Genomic DNA, 27,108 nt, shown 5'->3' on the forward strand with positions numbered 1-27,108 from the left:
TTGGCTTTCTCTATGCCGTTATGATTTACAAATTAAATGTTATTGACACACATATAACATAAACCTTACCCAATTGTAGCAACGAATCATAATCTTGAGTGACAAGCCCCTTAAAAGTTCAAAGTCTTATGCCAAGTTTACACGCATAGGATTTTATAAAAATCCTATAGCGAAATCCTTAAAGGTTCCAAAGAAAAGTGTTCACACGTAAAGAAGCGTCTATATGCATAGGGTAAGCACGTAATTAGTGCCGAAAATATTTTTGAGGGTAATATTTGAAAAGTTCAAACATGGATCCGTATTCAAATCTGGAAGAATTGGCGATTGGGTAGCCTGATTCAATTTGTGTGGCCAGATGTATAATTTCAAGATTCTATATTGTGGTTTCCATTTGTCTTTTTATAGTCATTCCATTCAGGTTACCCTGGATGTTTTTCATTGTGACAGATTGTTGTAATGCTCTGCTGAAAGAGGAAAAATATTTTAATTACATAGGATAAGAAAATTTCAGTAGGCTAATCAGTTAAAAGTCTTAAACTAGCCGGGGAAGGGTAAAATTCTAGTTATTTGACTTCTTGCTATCTCAGAAAGGGTTTAGGTAAGGAAAATGAAACTTTCAGGGATAAATTTACAGACTAAAGTATGTCCCGGGAAGGTATTTTGAAGCAACTACCTCTGCTCCTTCTCCCTCTAGAGGGCCTTGACCTTTGATGACCTTTGAAAATATGTGTTTTATAAAAGTGAAACGGTTGCAAAATAGATCTTCTGCTTAATTGAAGCACAACAAAATTGTTTTCAGCATCATAACTTTGCTCAATTTTGTTTTATAAGGTTTTAAAGATATGCAAATATATTTCCTAAATTTTGAAAAAAAACATTAGTATGGCTCAAAATTCTACTCAGATAACAGGAATTGCATTTTCAGAACTAAAGGCAGAGAAAAAGCATCTGGTAACTGAAAAATTAAGGTAAAATGTTGTTTTGCCAAAATTTCAATAGGCATAGACCTGTCATTTAGGCAAATTTCAGGGCCCTCTAGAGGGAGAAGGAGTGGAGGTGGGTACTTTAAAATACCTTCCCGGGACATACTTTAGCCTGTAGATTTATCCCTGAAAGTTTCATTTTCCTAACCTAAACCCTTTCTGAGATAGCAAGAAGTCAATTGACTAGAATTTTACCCAGGGAAGTGTTTATTCCAGTAAAAAATCACCATCTATCTTTTTTGCCTCCTTTAGCCTGTTTCCAGTTCCTGATTGCCATTTAAATTTCATTTTGTCTGTTACTCATTTCTTATCCATATTACTGAGGGGTCATAGCTAAGCACTAGAGAAGTCATTGTTAAATATCTTGTGCTTAAGTATATATAGCTTGTTGCAATTAACTAGAATTTCTAAGTATACAATGTTTGATGTGTTCAAAGCCAAAAGAAGGACCTGTAGGCCTATTGAAGAAATTATTGTAAAAAAGGATTCTTTATAATTTACTTAATAATTATAGCTAATACATTCTACATGTAGCCCTACTTTACTTTACACTCAACCTTCCTAATATAGAAATATATTGCTGAAATTACATATTTTCCATTGATTCTTCCAATCAATCCCTTGACCCTAGTTCCTGTCAATTGAAGCAACTGTGAAAAAACAAGAACTGGGAAAAAAGTAACAGGTGGCACAGTACCCTGGAAATATGTAATTTGGGCAATATATTTGCACATTAGACAGGTTGGGGGTAATTTTTTCTTCTTCATATTTTTCACATACAACTAAAGTGAACACGCCACCAACACCTTTTTATGCTCTTTCCAAATATAATAATTGCTTCTATTGTAAATTCAAATTTAAATACTTTTTAACCTAACCTAAATAATTTTGGAACTGACAAAACATAGTAAATTATTTTGTCAAAAACAAGCAAATATGCATACTTTAGTTGAAAATTCAACACCAAGAAAGAAGAAAACAGTATAATATTGTAAAATTTATTTATCAACTTAATTGTGGATAATCAGTGCTTTTGGATTATATGACATTTTAAAAAATGGATTTATGATGAAACAGTAAGTTTGAACCCAATGTTTTAAAGTTTGAGACCAATGTGTTAATTCTTTTTATGCCCAAAAACTAAAATATTTGGTCATTTTCAAAAGCTAAAAACTGCTTAAATTTGCAATAGAAGCAATTATTATATTCATAAAGAACATAAAAAAGCATCAAGTGGAATGTTCACTTTATTTGTAAGTAAAAAATATGAACAACAAAAAATTTACCAATTTATAGTATAGAGCTGCATGATTTTTCCCCTGGGTACATAGACTAAGTGGATGGTCACTTGTACCTGATTGTGTTTCTACTGTTATTAGTTGGATAGAAAAAAAAAACAAAGAAAGTTCCTATTGAAAAGAAAAGAGCCCAAAATTGAGATTGAATTGTCAAAGCTTGGAGGTTTGCCCCTTCAGTCTGTTTAAAGAAAACAAATTCATAATTGAAGCTTTGTTCATTTCAATCTTAAAGGTAACCTATGTTTGTGACACTTCATTAAATGTTTGTAAAGGGATACTTTTATTTATTCATTTGTCTTGTCTGTTTTCTACAAGATTGTTTTTTAATCTTTAAATTGATATGCATTTCTTACAAATTAATTAGTCATACCAGAGTTCTATTTATGAGTTTTTGACCTACTTTGTAATCCCTGGTCTCAAAATTTCATATAAATTTGTTGAAGCTAGGACACATAGAAATACTGTCTGTTGAAAGAAAATGGATAGACATAAGTAGGTTTTATTACACTAAAGCCCTAGGGTCATGGCAATTAAAACAAAACAATGAAGATTAACTTTAAAATACTTGACATCACATAATTATAACAGTCACAAAGAAAAACAAATCACAAAATTTTACTTCTCTGCTCTGTTGCCAACCTGAACAATTGTCCTACATTTTTAAACCTTGCAAAATATTCACCCCCATTACATTCACCAGCCATCATTCATGACCCCCACTCTTATCTATACATCAACAATTCAGGGAAAAGGAAGGACTGAAAAGGAAGTGCAATTGGAACCTAGGGCCCAGGCATCCTATGCTTTTGCATGTCCTTCCTGCTTACTGTCCCCAGATTGCTCTAGGTACTCATTTAAATTTTGGCCAATTCTTGCTTAGCTTAGAGAGTCACATCACTGACCCCTTTCCTAAACCAAATAAACTGGCAATGCCAGTAATTAAACCTGTGCTCCTTAGACAATAGATTCTCAACCCAAATTGCCAACCACTTAGCAATGAACACAAATATGACCAGAAAACAACAATTACTTGAAAAAAGAAAATATTAAAAAAAATAAAGTCATAGTTGCCAGGATGCCTTGCTGCCATTTTCTCTACTCTCCTATAAACAATATATATTTTATTTAGACAAATTAATTTTAAGACAGGTATCAACAAAACTCCATCAGGGATTGTATTTACTCAAGATACAACCAGCAATATTAATGCTTAGCTTTGTGATATTCTAGTCTTGAAATAATAAAAAAAGAAGAATTATATGTTCTATGTTCTATTTCTTTTCTACCAGCTCATTTGTGATAGCAATATGCTTATGGTTGGCTTAAAATCTCTCTAAATGCTTTAAAATAGATGGAACTTTAAAAACAAAATATACTGATGAGAAAAAAGAATGTTACCATAACTCTCTAAACTTGGTACTGTTTAAGACAATTTTTTAGCAAAGCAAATGCAAAACTTTAATGTATTTTGATATAAGATACTTCAGAGAGTTTTGACCAAATCTATGAATTAAAGGGCAAGGCATTCCTTCCCAATTTTTACAAAAGAAGAAGCTTGATTAAAAAAATAGATATATCTTTAACAGAAAGCAAGTGACATTAATGAAATTAATCAAAACAAAATTAACTGAGATTAAAGAATATCAGCTATATATTTATCTTATAGAAGGTGGCATAAAATATTGTTTCTCAAGTTAGAAAAACCCAGTGTTACAACTTAAAGTTCTAATCAATAACAGGAATTGTAATTTAAGAACTAAGGCCAGAGAAAAAAAAACTGAAAATTATGGTAATATGTTGTTTTTTCAAAGTTTCAAAAGATATAGACATGTCATGTAGGCAAATTTTAGGACCCTCTATAGGGAGATGGAGTGGAGATAGGTACTTTGCAATACCTTTCTGGGACATACTTTAGCCTGTAGACATATCCCTGAAAGTTTCATTTTCCTAATCTAACCTCTTTCCAAGATAATCAAAAGCAGCTAAAGTAGAATTTTCTCCAACTGAAAATATAGTGTGGTTTAGATGCCAAGCCTGTTTGATATGGTAATATAAATCTTGCATGATGTTTTTCTTTTTTTAGTTTGATATAGGAATAATAAATCTCATTAATGCAACCTTCAAGCCCTGGGAATAAGAAAAGGATATAAACAGTAGCCTGATAAGAAAAGATATAAACAGTAGGGGGAAAAATATTCAAGATTACATTTTAGAAACAGGATTTATTTCTGATAATTGGATTCACAAAACTCAATTAGGCTATGTTCAAAGGTACAAAGAAGTTCCTAAACTTCTTGAATGGTCAAAATTAACCTAAGATAGACCTAAGTACAGTTCTATCATTAATGCAATCTTCAAGCCCTGAAAATAAGAAAAGGGTATACATAGTAGCCTAGTTTGGGAATAAAATTCAAGATTGCATTTTAGAAACTAAATTTGTTTCTGATAATTGGATTCAGCAAACTTAACTAGCTACTTTCCTAGGCACAAAGAAGTCCTTACACTGAAATTTTACCCCAGGGCTCGTAAAGGAATATGTCCAAACTCTAAAACAATGCCCTAGCAGAAAAAAAGTGAAGCACCCAACTAAGCTAACCTTTTTAGAGTTACTGAGGATTACAACCAACCTATCCGAAGGCGATTTAAAACTATTTCTTCTTAAAAAAGCGTATGCATTAGAAAAAACTTTAAGGCTTTAGCTTATTACTTGTAAGGATTTTGCTCAGAACTTGAAATAATTTCAAGCTAAATTTTTCTTATTGAAACATAACAAACAAAATGAAAAACAAATTAATTTTGTTATGATATGACAAATAATTTGGTAACAAGGGAACATCAAAAAACATACTTGATAAGATTATGGAACAGCTCTTCTGATAATTTTGCAACAAACTATAGGGGATTCTAATCATTTTTTCTAATCTTTCAGAATTACCCCCCCCCCCCCAACTTCCCCAAAATGAGCGGATGCGTTCCAGTATGTCAATCACGTATCTAGGACCCGTGCTTCATATTCTCACCAAGTTTCATCCTGATCCCTCCACTCGAAGTTTTTTCCAAGTTTTAGGTTTCCCTCTCCCAACTCCCCCCCCAATGTCACCAAATCTGGTTGGGATTTAAAATAAGAGCTCTAAGACACCATATCCTTCTAAATATCATATTTCATTGAGATCCAATTGCCCATTTGTAAGTTAAAAATACCTCATTTTTTAATTTTTCAGAATTACCCCCCCCCCAGCCACCCCAAAGAGAGAGGATCCGTTCTGATTATTTCAATCATGTATCTAGGACTTGTGCTTATTTTTCCCACCAAGTTACATCCCAATCCCTCCACTCTAAGTGTTTTCCAAGATTTTAGGTTTCCCCCTCCCATATCCCCCCTAATGTCACCAGATCTGGTCGGGATTTAAAATAACACTGGTAGCTGTGAAATAAATACTCTGAATCTGATGCAAAAACAGGATATTTATAATAAGTCAAAGCAGGATAATGAATGCAATTTTATTTGTTTGAAACACACTGAATCTCTTACTAGGTAAGAGCAATGAGCCTCTTTCCTTGTTGTGCCATAACTTCAGTCAATTTTATGCCAGATTGAAATGTAAAATAAAGCTAGGCTATTAACCAATATTATACAGCATTTGTTCTTAAACTAGACTTCTGAATGATTAGACAAAACACTCTTAAATTTTCATATAGGTTTATGGTTTAATATGAAAATGGATAAAGGTTGAGCATAGAACCTCTTGAGAATATATATATATATATATATATATATATATATATATATATATATATATATATATATATATATATATATATATATATATATATATATATATATATATATATATAATATATATATATATATATATATATATATATTTATATATGAATATATATGTGTGTGTGTGTGTATGTTCTCCATATACATTGATCTGTAGAAATTGCATTTTGAGAATCAAAGCAAATGTGAACATGAACAGAAACTCAAAATTAAGAAAAAATATTTGGTCAGGATTAACCTAAGATAGGCCTAAGTACAATTCTATCATTAATATAATCTTTAAGCCCTGAAAATAAGAAAAGGGTATACATAGTAGCCTAGCCTTGGAATAAAATTCAATATTGCATTTACGAAACTAAATATAAGCATTATATGCATTATAGAAACTAAATTTGTTTCTGATAATTGGATTCAGCAAACTCAACTAGCTAATTTCCTAGGCACAAAGAAGTCCCTACACTGAAATTTTTCCCCATGGCTCGTAAAGGAATATGTCCAAACTCTAAAACAATGCCCAGGCAGAAAAAAGTGAAGCACCCAACAAAACTTACCTTTTTAGAGTTACTGAAGATTACAACTAACCTACCCAAAGGTGATTTAAAACTATTTCTTCTTAAAAAAGCGTATGCATTAGACAAAACATTAAAGCTTTAGCTTATTACTTATAAGGATTTTGCTCAGATCTTGAAATAATTTCAAGATAAAAATCCTTTCGTCCTTTAAGGAAACGGCTTAAGTATTTGGCCATTATGACCAAATCCTTAAAGGATTTTTCCAAAATCCTATGCGTGTAAACTTGGCATTAATCTGTATTACCCCTGTCAAAAGCCATTTAAAGATAAGAGGTTTCAAACAGGGGATGCGTTTAAATGCCTATATTCCATTTTGAACTATACCATAAAAGGTAATAATTGTTTTTCAATGCCGGTGAACTAATTATGGAATATAGTAGCTTAAAAAACAGTGAAAAGTTGAATTTTTCTAAGGTAAGCAAGAATTTATACTTTTAATAGTAATATAGGATCAAATTTGGCCAAAATATAAGCTGTAATGCACAAAAAACTGCGTTATATAGAGGAGGGGGGAAGGGGTATAGTTAGGGATCTCAAAATAGCTTCCCGGGAGATACTTTAGCCTGTAGACACATCCCTGAAAGTTTCAATTCTCTAGCCCAACAACTTTCCAAGATAGCAAGAAGTCAATGGACTAGAAGATTACCGCAACTATTTCTATTTCAATCTGGTCTGGTCCCTGATACACCTGCCAACCTTCATCATCCTAGCTTATCCAGAAGTGCCTGAACTAGCAAAACCAGGACCAACTGACAAACAGAGAGACTGACAGACAGAAATTGCTATTTCTATTGGTAGTACTAAGGGCTCTCTAGAGACCCCTAAAATTTGTCAACATGACAGGTCTATGCCTATTGAAATTTTGACAAAACAACATTTTACCTTAATTTAAAGTTACCAGTCGCTTTTTCTCTGCCTTTAGTTCTGAAAATGCAATTCCTGTTATTTGAGTAGAATTCTGAGCCATATCAATGTTTTTTTTTTCAAAATTTAGGAAATGTATTTGCATATCTTTAAAACCTTATAAATTAGGATTGAGCAAAGTTGTGAAGCTGACAATAATTTTGTTGTACTTCATTCAAGCAGAAGAACTATTTTGCAAGGTTTCACTTTTATAACACATATTTTTGAAGGTCATCAAAGGTCAGGACCCTCTAGGGGGAGAAGGAGTGGAGGTGGGTACTTTAAAATACCTTCCCAGGATATACTTTAGCCTGTGGACCCATCCCTGAAAGTTTCATTTTCCTAACCTAACCCCTTTCTGAGATAGCAAGAAGTCATTCAACTAGAATTTTACCATAGTTGCTTCCCAGATTAGGCTAGGAAAATGAAATTTTCAGGGATGGGTCTACAGACTAAAATATGTCCTGTGAAGGTATTTTGAAGTGCACACCTCCACTTCTCCCTCTAGAGGATCCTGACCTTTGATGACCTTTAAAAATATGTTTGTTGTAAAAGTGAAACCTTGCAAAATAAATTGTCTGCTTAAATGTTGTGCAACAAAATTGTTCTCAGCTTCACAACTTTGATCAAGCCCAATTTATAAGGTTTTAAAGATATGCAAGTACATTTCCTAAATTATGAAAAAGCAACATTGATTTGGCTTAGAATTCTACTCAAATAACAGGAATTGCATTTTCTGAACTAAAGCCAGAGAAAATGAAACTGATTACTGAAAATTAAGGTAAAATGTTGTTTTGTCAAAATTTCAATTGGTATAGATGGGTAATGTAAACAAATTTCAGGACCATCTAGGGAGAGGAGTGGAGGTAGGTACCTCAAAATAACTTCCCAGGACATGCTTTAACCTGTAGACCCATTCCTGGAAGTTTCATTTTCCTAACCTAACAGCTTTCTAAGACAGCCAAAAGTAGCTAAAGTAGAATTTTACAAGTAGCCAAGCTAAAGTAGAATTTTACCAAAAGTGGTCTTTCTTGAAAAGAGTGATTTTACCCTACTACTAGTTGTAGTTGTTTACTAACAGTAGTTTTGTACTACTGGCAGCCAGTGGCATCATTGAGGGGGCAGTTGCCCCCTGCCCCAATAATTTGAAGGAACAATTGTTAACTAACTTTGAAATGTTGCTTGTTTTAAGTTTCAACTTTTTTCTTTACTTTGAGCAGAAAGCCTCTTTTTTGAATTAATCAATCCTCATTTTTAATATATATAAAAAGTGCAAAGACAGGGGTCTATTACTCTTCCTAGTATGTTCCAGTATGTAAACAAATATAGTGGCTTTGATACCTTGCTGTCAAGTAAATAGGTGAGCCTAGTTCATGAAAAAATTGTGAAAATGTACTTTACTTTCTGTTTAGCCATGTTTGCTCAGGTCAGTTTTTTTTCCTTGATTGCTAAAGGTCTCATAGTTCCCAAAATCTATCAGTTCTAGGTAAGATTTTCTTCTTTTTAAACTTTCAAAAATAGATATGAATACACTCTCTACATCTGCAATTAGGACAGAAATGAAATCACCAAAAAACAACAAATTTAATTAATTGAAAAACACGAAAAAGAAATTATCAAAAAGAAAACAGGACTTTATGCTTTTTATATAAATATTTGTACTGTAGCTAGATATGTCAAATTGGTTGTAGGTTAGCCATACAAGTTAGGGGAGAGGGGAGGGTGGATCAGCTACAGGAATCACTAAACTGTTCTAATCTTTTAACCCCCAATATTCAAATCAAAACTCCAAATTCTCTTATTTGTAACTGAAATGCCTTATAAGTGCTGATAACATCTTGTTCCTTGTATTTTGCATTTCCCATTGTACCACAAAACAAATCAGCACCACTAGTTTGGACTGTGTGCGACTAGTGATGTCATACTTATGTGCCATAAATGCAGAACTGCCTGTATATACAATACCATGCTGACTTCTAGCTTTTGTGCTTTTCTAAATATTTCTTTTAATCAGCACCAAAACAAAGAATTGACAAATGTACTGAGGCTTATTTCTGTTATTAGTCACATACCATGTAATGTCATTGCTACTTGTGTGACACTTATCTCTGCATCAGCATGCTCTTCAAAATGTCTGCTGCAAGTAGTATAAAATGAATCTGAACAAACCCTTTATATTTTTCTCATAGTTTAGAAATTTTAGACTCAAATATAAGCAGTGCCAACCCATTCTCTTTATCTATTATTATCAGTTTTAACATGCAGCACTAGGAGACCAAGCTTTGCTTGGTGAAGGGAATTTCAGACATATAGAAATAGTCTCTGCCCCCCCCCTTCTTGAAATATATACCCCTTATACCCTAATTTACACAAAAATAACTTTTGTGTAATTTTCCTAGATTTCGTTTTTTAACAAAGATGCAAAGGGAAGATAATTTCCAAACTCTAAGTGTCAATTTTTCCTATCCATTTGGTATTTCTGGCAAGTTTTAATTAATATGAAGTTTTTACTGTAATGCTGCCAATAATGGTTCATATTTTTTGAATATTCTTGTTCAAACAATGCTCAATGAGTAAGTTAATATTTCACACACTTTTTTTTGACTGCTTTAAAATAAAAATATTGCTGCTATAAGTTTCTGCAGTTGTGTGGGGAAATTTGTTGGGCAAGTTTCTTCATTGGAGAACACCCTTTTTTTTATTATTTTTAAAAAAATGAAAAAAAAAACAAACAAACTAAGTGTACTTTGGGTGCCATGTGGCACTTTATGAGAGCCTTATTAAGTTAAATTTGTAAAGAGCAATTAGATATAAAAATTAAGTCATAATTGACCCTATTATTAGCTTTCTATGAGTTTCACGTGTCCAACCCAGCCTTTCCATTCCAAAAATGTCACCCAAACTTCGCTTTTGGTGTACTATGTGATACTTTATGATGGCCCTATCATGTCATATATGTCCTATAAGAAACTCTTAAGATACAAGAATTAGTTTTTACGAGTCCTTAGACAATCCTCTATAATGTTCTAATGCCTAATAGAGATGAAGAAAAATATGAGGACATATTGCTGCTGCCCATGCAAAAAAGTGTTTTTTGTTGTTGTTCAATGTGGAGGGTTGTAATTTTCCTGTATAAGGTTTCAACAAAGACAATTTAAAGACTTTGCCTTTTGATTTGCTAAGATATTATTTTCAAATCACATGCAACTGAATGAAATGATGCATGGGGCTGTTGGAATAGTGTGTAGTTCAACTGCAAGATTTAACCTCCTATGATAGGTGCAGGAATTTATGGATATGGAAGGGTGATATGGACTTTTATATTAACAGTTAAGCAGGCAAAAAAAGCCAATCTTATTAAACTCACCAGTACCCACATGAAAGCTTGTTTACAGTACACTACTGTCTTCTGCTGCAAGTCATTGCTGACAGCCTTAGTAAAAGCTGTGTCCACTACTTAATTAATTTTTGTTTGATGCATGTACATTATATGTTTATGTATTCTGTAATGTTTTTGAATTTAACCAAGCAACATTTTTGCTAAATAGTAACTTTTCTTCATTATTACTTGAAGATAAACATCCTAACTTGGGAAGGACCAGGCTACCTTTACTTTTTAACCACTTGGTATGCCCCCCCCCCATCAAGTAGAAGAGTGTATGCACATATGGTCCGAGGATTGGGATAGCTGGGCTGCTACATATTCTGTAAATTATTAATTAAGAATAAGCATGTCCACAGGCTCAGCAATCTAAGATGGCTAAGCTTTTGGTTCCTTGACCAGTTCAAAAAAAAAGTTTTGTCCAGCTCTCAACTTTGATGTTTTGTAACGTTATTAAAAATATCCATAGATCCATTAAAGTCAATTTTGTCAAGCTCTCAACTTTGATGTGTTTTATAACATTACTAAAAATATAATTTGTATCAATTTTATTTGGTTATAAGATGATAATAAAATCAATAAAGAGCAGAGCTCCTTTCTTTCTTTGTTTGGCTCTAAACTAACTTTAGAAAACAATGGAAAATTGAACAAGAAGAGAAGGTATTGAAAAGGGAGTTGATTCCCGTCTATGTCTTCTTATAGCAGCACAAACATACGCAGCACAATAGTGCTATCCAAGTAAAAAACAATGTTGGCACAATGTAGAATTTTTTTTAGACCAGGGCACTCTGTATGGAAGGAGTTGTTGTAGAAATTCCGAAAAGGGCTTATTTGATTAGAAATTGAAGGTCCTAGTGCCCTTTTTAATAGTCAAAAGTGACTGGAGGGCAACTAAACCTCTCCCACACCCATCATTTCCCAAAACACATCCAGTCAAAATTTTTGAGATAGCCATCTTGTTCAGCATAGTTGAAAGGACTGGAAATCATGTCTACAAGGTTGACACCTCCCCCCCCCCCCCCAATCCCTCAGGCAAAGGGCTCTAGACGATTTTGTTATATTTCTTTAATTGTACTTAACACGTGAGTATGTTTCTCAGCCAATGACAACTTAAATTATTTGATTAGCAGAGGCTGATTATTTCATTTTTTAGGTTGATTTTCAAGCTAAGAGAATCTATTGAGTATGTTATTTTTATTAGCTTGTCTTCATAGTTTGATTTGTTGTGAGCAATAAATTCGCTGCCCAGTTATGTATTGAATTCTATAAAAAAAAAATTAAACATTCATATCATCAACAAGCCTATCATTGAAGTACTTTTGAAAGCTTTTGAATTAAGACTAAGGTTGCAGATAAACTGCAAAAATCATCCTGGGTCATAGTTTGGTTTTTAAATAGTCTTGCTTTTCTGTAGCATTTGACTATTTATAGTTTATTATAAACCCAAGCACCTAGAACAAATACAAAATATAAGCACAAGCAAGCAATGTTATAAATATAAGCACAAGCAAGCAATGTATAAGCACAAGCAATATAAGCATAAACAAGCGGGTTAGTCCATAATGCTGCATCTCCCTTCTTTTCATGAAAGGCGGTCTGCCTACAAATCCGGCCTTTTAGGTGGCCTAACCACTCTGCCGCTGCGAGTGTGCGGCATCACCTTTGATGTAGTGGTAGGGGATTTAGTCCCTGTGGCTGGGCAGTCGGGAGCGGCATTTTCAGGCGTAGGAACGATGGTTGGTGTGACAAGGGGTGGGTCAGAAGGTTCACCTTCTTCTCTTGGTAACAGAACATTTCTTGGCGAGGTTTCGATGTCTGTGCGGATTGGCTGGGGTGATTCGGTTAAGATGGGCTGGGATATATCATTGCTTTTGTCCTGTGTGGTGGGCTGGATTCTGACCTCTTCCTTGGCTACGGGAAAGGAATGGCGGGAGATATGGACTCTATTTCGTCGCAGCCTGGAACCGTCTTCTGTCTCCACTACGTATGATCTGGGGTTCTCATGGCATGATATGATTTTCGCTTTGGTCCAGGGGCCGTTTGTTTTTTTCTGGATAAAAACTTGGTCTTCCAGTTGAGGTTCACGTAGTGGTTTCGCAGTCTTATCGTGATAGCGTTTCTGTCTTTTCTGTTCCTTCGATCTGTGTTGTAGGAAGGTCTGAAGGGGGGTGACTCTTGGTTTTAGCTGGTTGTATGTTGATGGTAGGACTGACCGTAGCTGGCGGCTCATGAGGAGTTGAGCAGGTGAGGCATGGCCGTCAACTGGGCTGTTTCTATATTCTAGAAGTGCAATATGTGGGTCGTTTCCACTTTCTTTCGCTTTGGTTAGTATCCGTTTGCAGGTTTGTACTGATTTCTCCACCAGACCGTTTGATCTCGGATAGATGGGGCTGGAGGTTTTCAGACTAATTCCCCACTCTTGCGCAAAATCTCGGAACTCTTGTGAGAAAAGTTGTGAGCTGTTGTCTGAAGTTATCAGCTGAGGGATTCCGAAACGTGCGAAGTTGGCTTTCAGTTTGTCGATGATTGCGGTTGATATCTGACTTGACAATTTGTCTATTTCAAAGTATCTGCTATAATAGTCGGCAGTGATGAGATAGCAGGTCTTGTTCCAGTCAAAAAGGTCAATGCCAATGTGTTGCCATGGGAGTGAGGGTGGCTGGTTGCTAATCAACGGTTCCTTTTGATTATTTGCTGCAAATTTAGCACATGTTTCACATTTTTGGACGAAGGACTCAATGTCAGCGTTCATCCCTGGCCAGTACACAATCATCCGGGCGCGCTGTTTGGTTTTGTTGATCCCAAGGTGTGCTGAGTGTAGCTGATGAATTATGTTGGTTCTGAGAGGATGGGGTACAATGATTCGTTGACCTTTCAAAACTAACCCATCGTGGATTGCTAGTTCGTCTTTGATATTCCAGAATCGAACGGCATCTGTTTGGCACGACTGGCGTGTACCGGGCCATCCTTTGAGTTTGAGTTCTTTGACTGCCTTGAGTTGAGTGTCTTTTTCTGTCTCGCGGCGTATTTCGTCTAGTTTGGAGTCGCTCACTGGCAAGGATTTCATCACTGTATGCACAAAAACTTCGATGTCATTCTGCATTTTGGTATCAACGTCTGGCAGGTGTAGTCGAGAGAGTGCATCTGGGACTGGGATATCTGACCCCGGGCTATAGTGTACTTCGATGTCGTATGGCTGGATCTGAATCATCATTCGCTGTAGTCGTGCTGGTGCCGTATGGAGTGGTCTTGATTAGATGGTCTCTAATGGGCGATGATCTGTTGTCACGATGGTTTTTCTTCCGTAGATGTAGTGATGGAAGTGTTTGCACCCAAACACGATCGCATACAGTTCCTTCTCTAGTTGAGAATAGTTCTGTTCAGTAGTGCTAAGGGCCCTAGATGCAAATCCTACGATCTTCCCATTTGAGGAGAGCTCAGCGTCAAGTCCATGCTTTGAAGCGTCAACCTTGAGTTCGACTACTTTGCATTTATGGTCGAAGAAAGCTAGATTTTCTGAAATGCAGCTCTTGATCTCTTTCATACTTGCTTCGTGATCGGTTTCCCATCTGAAATCGGTGGCTTTAGTAAGATCTCTCAGTGGCTTATTTTTCGAGGATAGGTCGGGTATGTATTTCGATAGGAAGTTGAGCATTCCTAATAGTGTCTGTAGCTCTTCTTTAGACTGTGGGCTTGGCATGTCTTGTATAGCCCTAATCTTTTCTGGGTCTGGTTTTATCCCGTCTCTGCTAATGATATGTCCAAAGTACTTGACTTTGTCTTTGGAAAATTCGCATTTTTCACTGTTGAAGCGGATTCCTTTTTTTCTGGCTCTTCTAAGAACGGCGGATAGTCTCTGGTCGTGCTCCTCGCGGTTCTTTCCATATACCAGAATATCATCTACAAGCATTCTGATACCTTCCAATCCTTCAAACGCCTCTTCCATTTTTCTCTGGAACTCGTCTTGCGCAGACACTAGGCCGAAGGGGTATCTCTTCCATCTGTATCGGCTGTAGATAGTGCTGAAGGTTGTATAGTAGGAGGATCGCGTGGAAAGTGGGAGTATCCAGTAGCCTGAGCGGGCATCAAGCCTGCTGAATACTGCCGCTCCATCCAGTTCAGCGACGGCATCGTCGAAAGATGGGACCGGATAGTAGGGGCGTTTTATCGCCTTGTTCAGGTCAACAGGATCGATGCATAGTCTCACACCACCATCTTTTTTCTCCACCATGACCATGGCATTAACCCAGTCTGTTGGCTCACTGACCTTTTTGATGATATCGAGACTTTCTAGGCGTTCCAACTCGGTCTTGAGCTTCTGCTTTAAGGCTAGCGGTATTTTCCTAGCTGGATGTACTGTGGGTGTTGCATTGTCTTTTAAGTATATTTCACACTCTGTTTCGAGTTTGCCTATACCCTTGAAAACATCACTATATTCGCTGACTGGTGATTTTTCAATGTTCAGAACAAGCTTGATCAGGTTCATGTCTTTGCTTGCTTTAAACCCAATTATAGGTGTGGTGTTTGACTCAACCACATAAAAGGTGAGTTGCTGTGTAGGCCCATTTTTGTAGTGACAAGGAATGTTGCAGACTCCTACACAGGGTATTGACGATCCACATTAGCTGGTGAGGCGCTGCGTGGCTTTCAGCAGCTTTGGCTTTGGCGACAGCTTGTCCAGGTACTGTGAAGGTAGGATGTTGACCTGAGCACCCGTATCGATCTTGAAATCAATGTGGATCTGCCCACAAACAGAAATCTCAGCAAAGATTTCATCCTTGCTGGAGTCCTTGTTGATGGCATACAGGAACACCTCTGTTTCTTCCTGGTTGTACAGGTCACTGGTGAATGCTGGAGTGTTTGTGGCCTCATTTCCAACGATATTCACTGCCTTACTTTTGCAGACTTTTGCAAAATGGTTTTGTTTTTTACACTTGGCACATGTTTTCCTTTTTGCAGGACACACATGCTGGGGTGAGTAATTTCCGCCACAAAAGTAGCACTCTGTCTTTTTAAGTGAGAAGCTGGAGCGACTCTTTGCAACAGCATCCACTTCTTGTTTTATTTCCTTTTGTTCGAATGTCTTTAGTAGTGCTTGGGTTGACTCGTGAGCTCGACATATTGTGACAGCTTGGGCCAGAGTAAGGCTGTCACCGACGGCTAATAGTTTTTCACGTAGTTTAGGATTTCTGACTCCACTAACTATTTTGTCTCTTACCATCTCACTTTCACTTAAGTATCCGCATGGTTTAACTAGAATCTTGAGCTCTGTTATGTATTTGTCTGTACTTTCTGTGTTGTTCTGGTCTCTTTTCTGAAAAACATAGCGGGAGAACACTTGATTCTTTTTAGGGGCAGCATAGTCTCTAAACTTCTTGAAGTAGATCTCGATTTTGTCCTTCTCTTCATCCGCAAGCTCAAAAGTGCTGAAGATTTCTCTGCCTTGTGCACCAACCCAGATTAAGAGGTAGGCACATGCTACTTTCTCAGACTTGTCAGCAAGGGGGCCTTGGCACATAAGCTTTGCGTGGTTTTCGAATGCGGTCCATTCTGAGTCGAGGTTGTCTGCATTCCAGTTTATTGATGGGTGGGTGATCTCCATGACGTCTGACACCATGTAGCATTTGACTATTTATAGTTTATTATAAACCCAAGCACCTAGAACAAATACAAAATATAAGCACAAGCAAGCAATGTTGTAAATATAAGCACAAGCAAGCAATGTATAAGCACAAGCAATATAAGCATAAACAAGCGAGTTAGTCCATAATGCTGCATTTTCCAAGTTAATGAAAGCCTATATTCTGTAATTTTAATATAGAATGTATATAGAATTAAAATAAAAATATATTTATTGGGATCTTCATGGCCTTCTCTCCTAAAACCAGAAGGAGAAAAAATATTGCGTTTCTCAGCGTTTTTGTTCATGATGCAGTTGAACCAGCTACACAACATATTCCTAGGCTTTAGTTGAGACTTAATTCTCATTATAAAAGCATCATTTTTGTAATCAATCAAATTTTTAAGCTAACAATTGTTCTTATTGATGTTTTTAGTGCTTTTTGAGCGGTAATCCTGCCCATTTAACTCTTTTTCTATGCTGTTTGTAAATATAATTTGTGGATTCCTCATACATAATCAAAGGCACTTTATGATGATGTTGGCTGCTGAAGGAACTGAACCTATGTTTTCTGCTGTGTTAAGATTAAGTTGATATTACAATGCTTGGAAGGATTCATTGTAGCTTGCTCCATTGTTCCTATTTCTAGGGACATTTAACCTCGACTCTGCTATGTGGAACTGGAGGACCATACCCAAGTTTTTTTTGACAGCATTGTATGTTTTATAAGTGGCATTGATTAACTTCAGAGGTGAAATTATGGACTTGCCTCAAACTCCAAATATGGCTGAACCTATCACCAATCCTGAGACTTCTGTTGTTAAACAAGGTAAGTTATCCAACTATTCAATTTTTGGTAGCAAAGTAAAAACAAATATATTTTAAAACTATCACCAAAGAATTGATTTTTGTGGGCAAGTCAAAAATTTTATCTGAGGGTCTAGATTCTGTCTCTTGTAATAAGCTTTGGTTTAAAACAAAATTGCCTACGATCTTTTTTCAAGACATTACGTGATGTTTGTTGTTCCCTGTGATTGTTTTTTTCACGATTAGACAATGTAAGAAATGGAAATTTGTGACGAGATACTATGCTTGTGATAAAGTTAATGCTCCTAGTAATTTTCTTCTTTTTTTGATCATTGCCAAGCACTATTTTGGAAGCTAACCTACAAGCTATTGGTTTGTTTTCTTTTGACGTTTTAGTGTGGGTTATTTCTTTGGCAAAAAAGACATGATTCATACAGTTTTATCTAAATCATCTGTATTTGTTAAATTTCCCAATTATCCAGAGTTTATTAAGGGCTGTCCAGGTATTGCTGGTTTTGCATATTTCAGTCTAGATATTGAGCATGGAGGAAGAGGGGATGTAAAATTAATAATTGAATAGATTATAGTTAAATCCCCTTTCTCAACCTTAACATATTCACTCCCATTCCAAGAACTGGTTTAATTTTTTCTGTTTTATAAATACTTAGTATTTGTTCAGTGTAACTAAGCGTAATTATTTATTAGATAGCTTACCGAACATATGCTATGTTTTACTTTAAAGGAATTGTTTTTATCTTTATTGTCAATAATATCTTCACAACATGGTAAATTCATAAATTGGGTTCTATATTGATTTTAAGCAATACATGTCCTCAGATTTAAGCTTAGATTCTATTGAATCTGATGACAGTCTGACCAGCTACTGTCTGGTTCGTATGTTTGTGTGCCATTAAAAAATGGGCTTGCCATATGTGCTGTCAATTTAGAGCCTTGGAATAACGAAGAATTTTTATTAAGGGGGGGGGCTATAACGCGAAAGTTGACCTTTTAATGGTTGATAATCTGTCAGTCATTCCTTTAGTATATGGAGGAAAATATTTCAATTATCAGCTATGGCATTTCAATGTTTTTCAAACGGGAGGTGGGGTGTCTATTTTCTCTCCTGCTATATGCATATGTTTTCCAAATTCTTTTTGTCACTATGGACTCTTTAAAGGAATGAATGAAAGATGAAAGAAGATAGATTAAACTGAATAGTTTTATTGTCTAAAACTGAAAAACGGATTATTCCAATACATTCGGGAACAAACGCACAAGGAAAGCGTGAATAATGTCAAAAGAAAAAAAAGGACGGCCACCAAATTTTGGTTAGTTCTTTTACCCTAGGTAGTAGCTTATTACTTTAGTATTTGATTTCAACAATTTTTTTATCCAATATACTATTCTACACTGGATTCTGATGAAAGGATAATTTTTTGGGTTTGGGTCTTTTCTTAGGCTTCTTTGGGCTGAAAAAAATCCCTCCTTGATAAGTTATCTATTATGGGTTGCTTCCCCATAATAGCATAATATTAGTAGGCATGAACATGTAATGACTCAGAGGTAATAGGCTTGAGATTGCCTTTGCAGGATTTTGTCTCTGGTGATAAAGGGGATGGTCCAAGCAATCTTCTTCTTTTTTTTGGTCACTGGTAAGCACCATTTTGTAAGCTAACCTACAAGCTATTGGTTTGTTGTCTTGTGACGTTTTAGTCTGTGTTAATTCTTTGGCAAAAAGAACATGATTCACGCAGTTTCATCTAAATCTTCTGTATTTTGTCAAATTTCCCAATTATCCAGATTTTGTTAAGGGATGTCCAGGTATTGCAGGTTTTGTATATTTCAGTCTAGATCTTGAGCATGGGAGGAAGAGAGGATGCAAAAAATCTAATTCGAGATTTTTTTTTTTCAAGTAATAATTCAGTAGATTGTAGACAACTTCCCCTTTCTTACCCTTAACGCATTCACTTCTATTCCAAGGACTGGTTTACTTTTTTGAACTGGTTACATTTTCATGAACAGATAATGACTCGGAGGTAATAGGCTTGAGATTGCCTGTGCAGGATTCTGACTCTTGTTGATAAAAGGGTATCACGAAGTCTGGAAAACCACATTGGGCTCCAAATTTCATAAAGCCTCCATTCAACTGGGGGTCCCACGAAATTCTTGCTGTTTTGTTCTAAGCACTTTCTATAGACTTGGGAAGATGTGTTAGTCCTCTCCTGCACTTCCTTAACCATTCCAGCCATAACCATCCTGTACATATCAGTCCCCATTCGTTAACCATTGCTTTTCCTGAGGCCATAATAATTTCAATAATTTATAAAAAATTAAAATTGCAGCTTGGAATATCATAACTATGAAAAACAGTTATTCTATTAGGATTCAATTTGCTTAGTTTGATGATATTTTAGACTTAGAAATGATGGTGAGAAAGTTTTAAGAGAAGAACAATGTGGCTTTAGAAATGGCAGAGGACGCATCTACCAAATGTTTACTCTTAGATTAATAATGAGCACTGTCTGAACCATCAAACGCCTTTAGTCCTCAGTTTGTAGAACTAATTGGCTTGAGATTATCTCTACGGGATTTTGACTCTTGTTGATAAATTAGTATCACTAAGTCTGGAAAACTATGTTGGGCCCAAAATCGCATAAAGCCTCCATTCAACTTGGAGTCCCACGGATATCTTGCTGGTTGGTTCTAAGCTAGCTTAAGCAGTATTGCTTGTGCCGTCCTGCACTTCAGTAGCTATTCCTTCCATAACCGTTCTGCCTATTCGATGTTAGTCCCCGATTGTTAGCTATTGTTTTTTTCTGAGGCCATAATAACTTCTATGATTTATAGGAAATAATAATTGCAATTTGAAATATTACAACATTAAAAAACAACCATTGTATTAGGATTTAAGTTACATAGTATGATAATACTTCAGACATAGAAGGGATGTTGATAAAGTTTTAAGAGAAGAATAATGGGGTTTTAGAAAGGATAAAGGACGCATCGACTAAATGTTCACTCTTAGATTAATAATTGAGAACTTCCTGAGTCATGAAACGCCTTTAATCCTCAGTTTTATTGATTTTGAGTAAGAATTTGATTCAGTTGATGGAATAGCTTTAGCAAAGCTCTTATCCTTGCATACAATACCAGATAAATGCATTTACTGATTAGTGCTATCTATGAGAAAAATATTGCTCATTGTTTGGGCCCTTAGCCCTAATTACCAGATAAATGTCCTTTTTTTGTTTATTTTACTAAATTGGATTTTTCCCTCTCTCGGACGCTCTTTTTGATCCCGTCTCCTTTTTTTTCGTATTTTTGGTTTTCCCTTTTAGTGTAATATTTTGTCTCGTAGACTGGATATATATATATATATATATATATATATATATATATATATATATATATATATATATATATATATATATATGGCAAGAATTTTCAGGATTTACCCTTGTTATTTGCCAAATCATAAAACGCTTAATCCTCTATTCTTTCATTTCTTTCCTTATCTGTCATTTGTTTCGTGGCTAATGTATTATAAAAAGGAAGCACTTTGGCTTATTTAGTGAGATTTTCTTTCGAATGTGTTTTATGTCCCATATAATATATACTTTGTTTTAGAAATTGAAGAGACTTTACCAAGTGACAATGAGGAGCTTTTTGACTTCCCTAGCTCTCTTTTATCTCCTAAACGTGAAGATGTGCCTTTGAGTACTTCTGGCTGTTTTTCAGTCCCATGTAAACTTGAGCCTGAAACCGATGATTTACGCTCGCCCTTTTTGGACAATGAAGGTACATCATAAGCATTTAGTTTTTGTAGAATGAAAAGTATTCGATAATATTTTATTGGGGAATATTAGGACAAGTAAGACTATACTAAAACTAGACTAATCTTAAAATGGAACTTTTCTCATATCTTTCTCCAATGTGCTGCACTTTGCAAAGCTGCTTTTACGGTATAGTCAGAACTTCGGGTACACTTTACAAGAAACTTCCACTTTAGTCAAATGACAATTAGTTACTGATAAATAAAAACAATAAAAAAATAATTGTTTCATGTAACAAGACGATTAAGATTTAGTACTACTGTGGTCAAAATCAATCAGCTAAAAAGGGAGGGTTAATTTGTCAGTTGGTTTTGTTTGATTTGTCCATCTTTGTTTAATGTTTAATTTGCTAATTAGTCATTAATTTAGTTTAATCCCTGAGTATCATGGACGTAATTTAATCATCTATATGTTTTATTATTTGTTTCACTCTGTTTTAATTTCCATGTTTACAAATCAAACATACACAGTTAATCATTGTTATTCATATCATTTTCTATTCAGTTTTAAAGCAGTGAAGGAGGGTGGTTAGGAAGTTTTAAGGCCACTTAGTAGCGGATGTGCTTTAGCTTCGGAAAGACAGTCAAAGAAAGTAGCAGTAAAACAATCTTTAGTATATTTGTAATCAAATATAAAACTAAAAAAAAAAAATTAGGAGAAATATCCACTAAGAACCTTGACCTTACCGTGAGAAATGTAAAGGGTTCACATGGGAGTATCTATTGCCTCAAAATAGTCAAAAATAGTCTAATTGAAAGGCAATACCACTTTTATTTGGATTGTGAAATATCAAATTTCTGATTCAAAGCAAAGCCTAAAACAAAAAAAAACTTATGTGGGGTAAATGGGAAAGATTGGATGGTCGGAATTTTAAAAAAGTAAGTGTAAAATGGACATTAAGAATGTGGGGAGGTAAGCGCGTGTAGCCATGCAGCACAGAGAGAGATTTTTGGAGGGTGGACGATTGGCAGGACAAGAAAAAAATGTTGAAAGTTATTTTATATGGTGCGGTTGAAGGATTTTCTTTTTTTCTTTTTTGTAGCAATGATCCGTGTAGCTTTAAAACATTTAAAATTTATTCATCATGTGTGTGACCTTTTGTGTAATTATGTGAATTTTATGGTATTATGTGCCTTTTTGTTTTTATTTTCTTGTTGCATTTGTTATGCTTTTTCATAGTTATTATTATATACCCTGTTATGTGAGTTAGTATCATGTGGTATTATTTTGTATTATTTGTTGTTTTTTGCCATGGCCCCTAAGTGGCTTTTATTGCAATAAGTATATATCTATCTATCTTTCTAGCTATTAAATAAACAAAAGACATTCTTCAATAGCCGAAATAAATCTTTGGCATTTTTTCCCATTGCTATTTGAAACTTAGTGTATCTCTTTAAAAATTTGTGTATCTCTAAAACAAAAATCTTCGGCATTTTTTTCTATTGCTATTTGAAACTTAGTGTATCTCTTTAAAACTTAGTGCATCTCTTTAAAACTGAGTTTATCTCTTTCAAAATTAGTGTATCTCTTTAAAAATACAAATCTTTGGCATTTTTTTCCATTGCTATTTAAAACTTAGTGTATCTCTTTAAAAATTCGTTTTTGAGCGGCACAATAGGAATAAAAGGGTCATTGTTGCAGCGATTCATGCAGTTTAGTAAAGAGCAACCAGCGACTAATAGTAATCCGAAGTTTTAAAATACTTTTTTTTTAAATTACTTTCTTCGGAGAAAAAATTGTCATTTGATGTTGATTTTATTCTGAAGATCTCATATTCTAAGGTTCAGCCAATTGTTTGCTTGAATGGCCGCACTGTGATGCTATTAAAACAGTGAAAAAATGCTTACAGGTATTACTTCAGCCTAGGAATAGACCCATGCCATTAGAACATTAAAACAATCACAGAGATACTTACATAGATATATATGGCAAAGAATTCTGGTTAAGCACAGAAAGAACGCCGTGACCAACACCTGTTTTATTATATAAAATGTGAAATTTTTACGCAAAGGTACTTTTGCCACTGTGAATTTAAGCGGTTTCAATAATTAGAAATCTCCGAGTGAATAATAAATTCAATTCTTCGAGAGAATCTCAGAAACTAAGGAGTATCATTGACTGAATTGTAAGATCGAAAGTTCTTTGCGAAACGTTGAATGTTCTACAAGCCTTTGTAAGTAAGCAAAAGGTAGAAGCGCTGGTTATTTTGTGTTTTTGCCTTTCCTTTCCATTTCGTTTTTGTTCTTGTTTAAGGTTCCCAGTTTTCAAGAATAAGTCACCTTGTCGGAATTTTCCGTAAATATTTTATTTTCCATTTTATCATGTATTATAGTGTTAATTTGTTATGCAGTGAAATTAGTATGAAAATTAAAAGAATTTGAACTTGAAGAGCTAGTCTCGAGTAAGAATAAATCTGTTCTCTTATATTTTTTTATTTCCAAAAATTAATTAGCAATTCTTATAATGTTAAAATCTGTAAATGAAATGCATATTCCTGAAACTGGACTCGTTGCTATTGTACTTCTCGAGTTTTTTGTCTATTCTTGTCATGCTTAGCCATGGTCTTAGAAATTATTTACGAAAATTAGTAACGTGGAAAAAAATTCAATAGACAAGTATATTTGTAGATCAAAACTGAAAAAGCTGGAAAGCTTATGATGATTTTTTTAAATTCCATGCGACTTTCAAGTTTTAAAATTGATAAAGATATTTTCTTGTTATTCCCATTCTAATTGGTCTTAGACTTAGACTTACTTACTTAGACTTAGGTCCTCCCACGCCTGAGGGCGCATAAGGCAGCAACAGTGGTTCGCCACGACGACCTGTCCTGAGCCTTCGACCAAAGCTCCTCCATCGAGGACCTCGCCAGCTTCGCCTCCTTCTCTAACATCCTGCCAACTGTCATTTTGGGTCTCCCTGACTTGCGGAGGCCGGGGGGTATCCAACACCATATGTTATGAGGTAGCCTTCCATCACCCATTCGCACCATGTGCCCCCAATACATCCATCGTCGCTTTCTAATGGTATCAAGGATGGGGGTATGATTTGTTATGGTATAAATCTCATCATTTCTTATTCTCTCAGTCCAATGTATATTCAAAATATATCTTAGGCAGTTATTATCGAATGCCCATAGTCGTTTTCCTAGTTGCGCAGTGATACTCCAAGTTTCACAACCATATGTAAGGACGGAGAGGACATTGCTATTATAAATTCTGAGTTTTAGCTTCTGGGAATATTTACTATTTCTCCAAACATTTCTGAGACAATTGAAGGCAGAGCCAGCCAATGCTATTCGGCACAAAATTTCTCTTTCAGGATTGGCATCTTGCGTAAGAATGCTGCCTAGATATTTGAACTCTCTCACTACTTCAATTTCCTCATTGTTGACCAAAAGTCCCTCAGCTAAGTCAGGAATGACTGCATTTGACATTGATTTAGTCTTGTTAGCGTTTATGGAGAGTCCAACAGCATTTGCCACACGCTCAAGTTCATTTATATTGTGTTGTATATCTTCTAATTCGTGAGTGAAGAGTGCAATATCGTCCGCAAAAACACCATCATGGAGGGTTCTTAGTGGGTTTAATTGTAGACCCCCACTGAAGCTACATCCATGAAGCACAAAATCTATGACTAGGGCAAATAACAGTGGCGATAGAATGCAGCCCTGCCTTACACCCGACTGAATGGTAAACCAGTCCGTTAGGCCACCCTCGGTTTGTACTGCACACTTAATATCGAGGTAAAGCCTAACAGCCAATTATTACTTAGAAGTCCCCTACATGTCTTACCGCTGGAACCAAATTGTTCTTGCCATCAAATACACCGGAAACAAATAATAGGTACACTAAGTAGCAAAAGTTGCGAACCCCTCATTGCCGAAGACAGTTATGAGCTAACAGCCGACTGTTCTTAAAACTCCCCTGTATGTCTCACAATTGGCATCGGTCTATTTTTGATTTCACTGTGCACCTTACTACTGAAGTTGTCAACCCCTTTAGACTTTCAAACTGGTATATCTCATGAAGAAACTTTTCTGCCGAAAAATGGATGACATATACTTTGATCAGCTCATCAAGAGCTATCGACTGCCGTCTATTTATCACTCAAAGAAGATATATTGGCTGTAGATTTTAGTCCATCTTCAATTTGAAACTGGTGCCTGCCTGCTTGCCTGCTAGAACAGAGCTTTCCACTCGAAAGCAGAAATATAGTTTGATGAAACGAAAGCTTGACTGCATAACTTCAGATAGTTCTCTCTGACATAGGCTATAAAACTCCAAATCACTTCACACACTATAGGCTCTGGCTCAAGGACAAGCAAAAACCATCCATTTTGGCCCCAGGCGAGAGGTGTACGAAGCTTTCCAAAATGCAAAGTCATATTCATCAATCCGGCCTAAGGTCCACACTTTCCGTAAAAATCGCAGAGATTAGACCCTTACCACTTTCTAAGAATAAGCTGAAATCGGGGTGCTAGGAAAAAAAAGTGTTGCTCTCGCAAAACAATTAACATGAAGTTTCATTCTATCCTTTTTGTTTAATCCACAAGTGGTAGGCAAATCCCAACAGGTAATAGTTGTTAAATGCTCATCTTTTCTTTGTAGTTTCTATAATGCTTATTTATCGAATCTTTTAACTTTATTTAATATTAATAAAAGGATATTTACCTTAGATATGATGAATTCTACTGTGTGCAGTTTTAATGGTGTAAATCAAAGGGTCACCAGAACTCAGAGGGCACACCGTAAACCGGAACTCAGTGGGCCAAACATGATCGTTTCGGTGAAAAATCTGACAGAGAATGCTTATGAGGAATCAACAACTGATGTTGGTATTGAGATGTTGTGTCCTAGAACATATCAAAGAGTGCATACAGGAGGAAAACGATATAAATGTGATGTATGCGAAAAAACCTTTTCTCGATCAGGCAATCTCAATAAGCATAAAAGATTACACACAGGTGAAAAACCGTTTAAATGTGGTGTATGTAAGAAAGGCTTCTATGAATCAGGAAATTTGAAAAGGCATGAAAGAATACATATAGGAGAAAAACCATATAAATGTAATGTATGTAAAAAATTCTTTTCTCAATCAAGCCATTTGAAAATGCATCAAAAAGGGCATAAAGGAGAAAAACCTTTTAAATGTGATGTTTGTGACAAGTGTTTTTCTCAATTAAACTGTTTGATTGTGCACCAAAGAGTGCATACGGGTGAGAAACCATTTGTTTGTGAAATATGTAAGAAATGTTTTTCTCAATCACCCAGTTTGAATAAGCACCAAATACTGCACACGGGTGAAAAACCGTTTGAATGTGATGTATGTAAGAAATGCTTTGCTGTATCAAGCTATTTGAAAAAGCACCGGAGGGTTCATACAGTTAAGGGACCGTAGAAGAAGCCAGCTAGTTTGTATACATAGAGCTAAAACTTCTGACACAATTGGGATTTTCAAAGACAGAAGAAGACTTGATGAAGGGTTAAAGTTATTCCATGCAATTAATTCCCGGTTTTAAACTGTTGGATTATTTATGTGTAATTTATGTATAATGCAGGCATTTATGCATAATGTATTGTTCTTAGACAAGTGATTTTGTTCTTATCAAATAACCCATGCATTTACTAAATAAAACGTGACCCGTAAAGATAGATAGATACTTTATTTCGTGATTAAACCAAAAACAGGTATTTGACAAAAAAACACATACACACTATATAAAAAAACGAAAAAAGAATACACACTACCGGAAACAAAGCATAAACACTAACTAAGAGTCAAGTCTGTTAGTGCGGGATAAAAATCTTTTCACAATAGTCCGAACTTTGTTGTTTCTAATTATCAGCGATAAAGTAAACGGCACACTTATTTTATTTTCACTTAATTCGAACTCCATTAGTCTATTATAGCTGCTCCACAATAA

General features: G+C 35.3%; 2 protein-coding genes across 5 annotated transcripts; one reads left to right on the plus strand and one right to left on the minus strand.

Annotated features, from left to right (window-relative positions):
• The first annotated feature begins 6,849 nt into the window (after window positions 1-6,849).
• Window positions 6,850-26,838, plus strand: LOC136029432 (zinc finger protein 501-like). 4 transcript variants are annotated; one of them, XM_065707818.1, is made up of 4 exons: window positions 6,850-6,972; window positions 17,195-17,374; window positions 20,980-21,150; window positions 25,861-26,838. In XM_065707818.1, the coding sequence occupies exons 2-4, from the start codon at window positions 17,305-17,307 to the stop codon at window positions 26,580-26,582; spliced, it is 963 nt and encodes a 320-aa protein (XP_065563890.1). In that variant the 5' UTR covers window positions 6,850-6,972; window positions 17,195-17,304; the 3' UTR covers window positions 26,583-26,838. The 4 variants fall into 4 exon arrangements, with proteins under 4 accessions (XP_065563890.1, XP_065563889.1, XP_065563888.1 ...); XM_065707817.1 differs by having other exon boundaries at window positions 6,910-7,054; XM_065707816.1 differs by lacking the exon at window positions 6,850-6,972 and adding an exon at window positions 8,064-8,409.
• LOC136029720 (uncharacterized) lies at window positions 15,547-16,542 on the minus strand. Its single transcript, XM_065708225.1, has one exon. It carries the CDS (start codon window positions 16,540-16,542, stop codon window positions 15,547-15,549), a length of 996 nt encoding a protein of 331 aa, XP_065564297.1.
• Window positions 26,839-27,108: the final 270 nt, after the last annotated feature.

Source organism: Artemia franciscana, chromosome 7 (assembly GCF_032884065.1).
Source record: "Artemia franciscana chromosome 7, ASM3288406v1, whole genome shotgun sequence".
NCBI classification, from domain to species: domain Eukaryota; kingdom Metazoa; phylum Arthropoda; class Branchiopoda; order Anostraca; family Artemiidae; genus Artemia; species Artemia franciscana.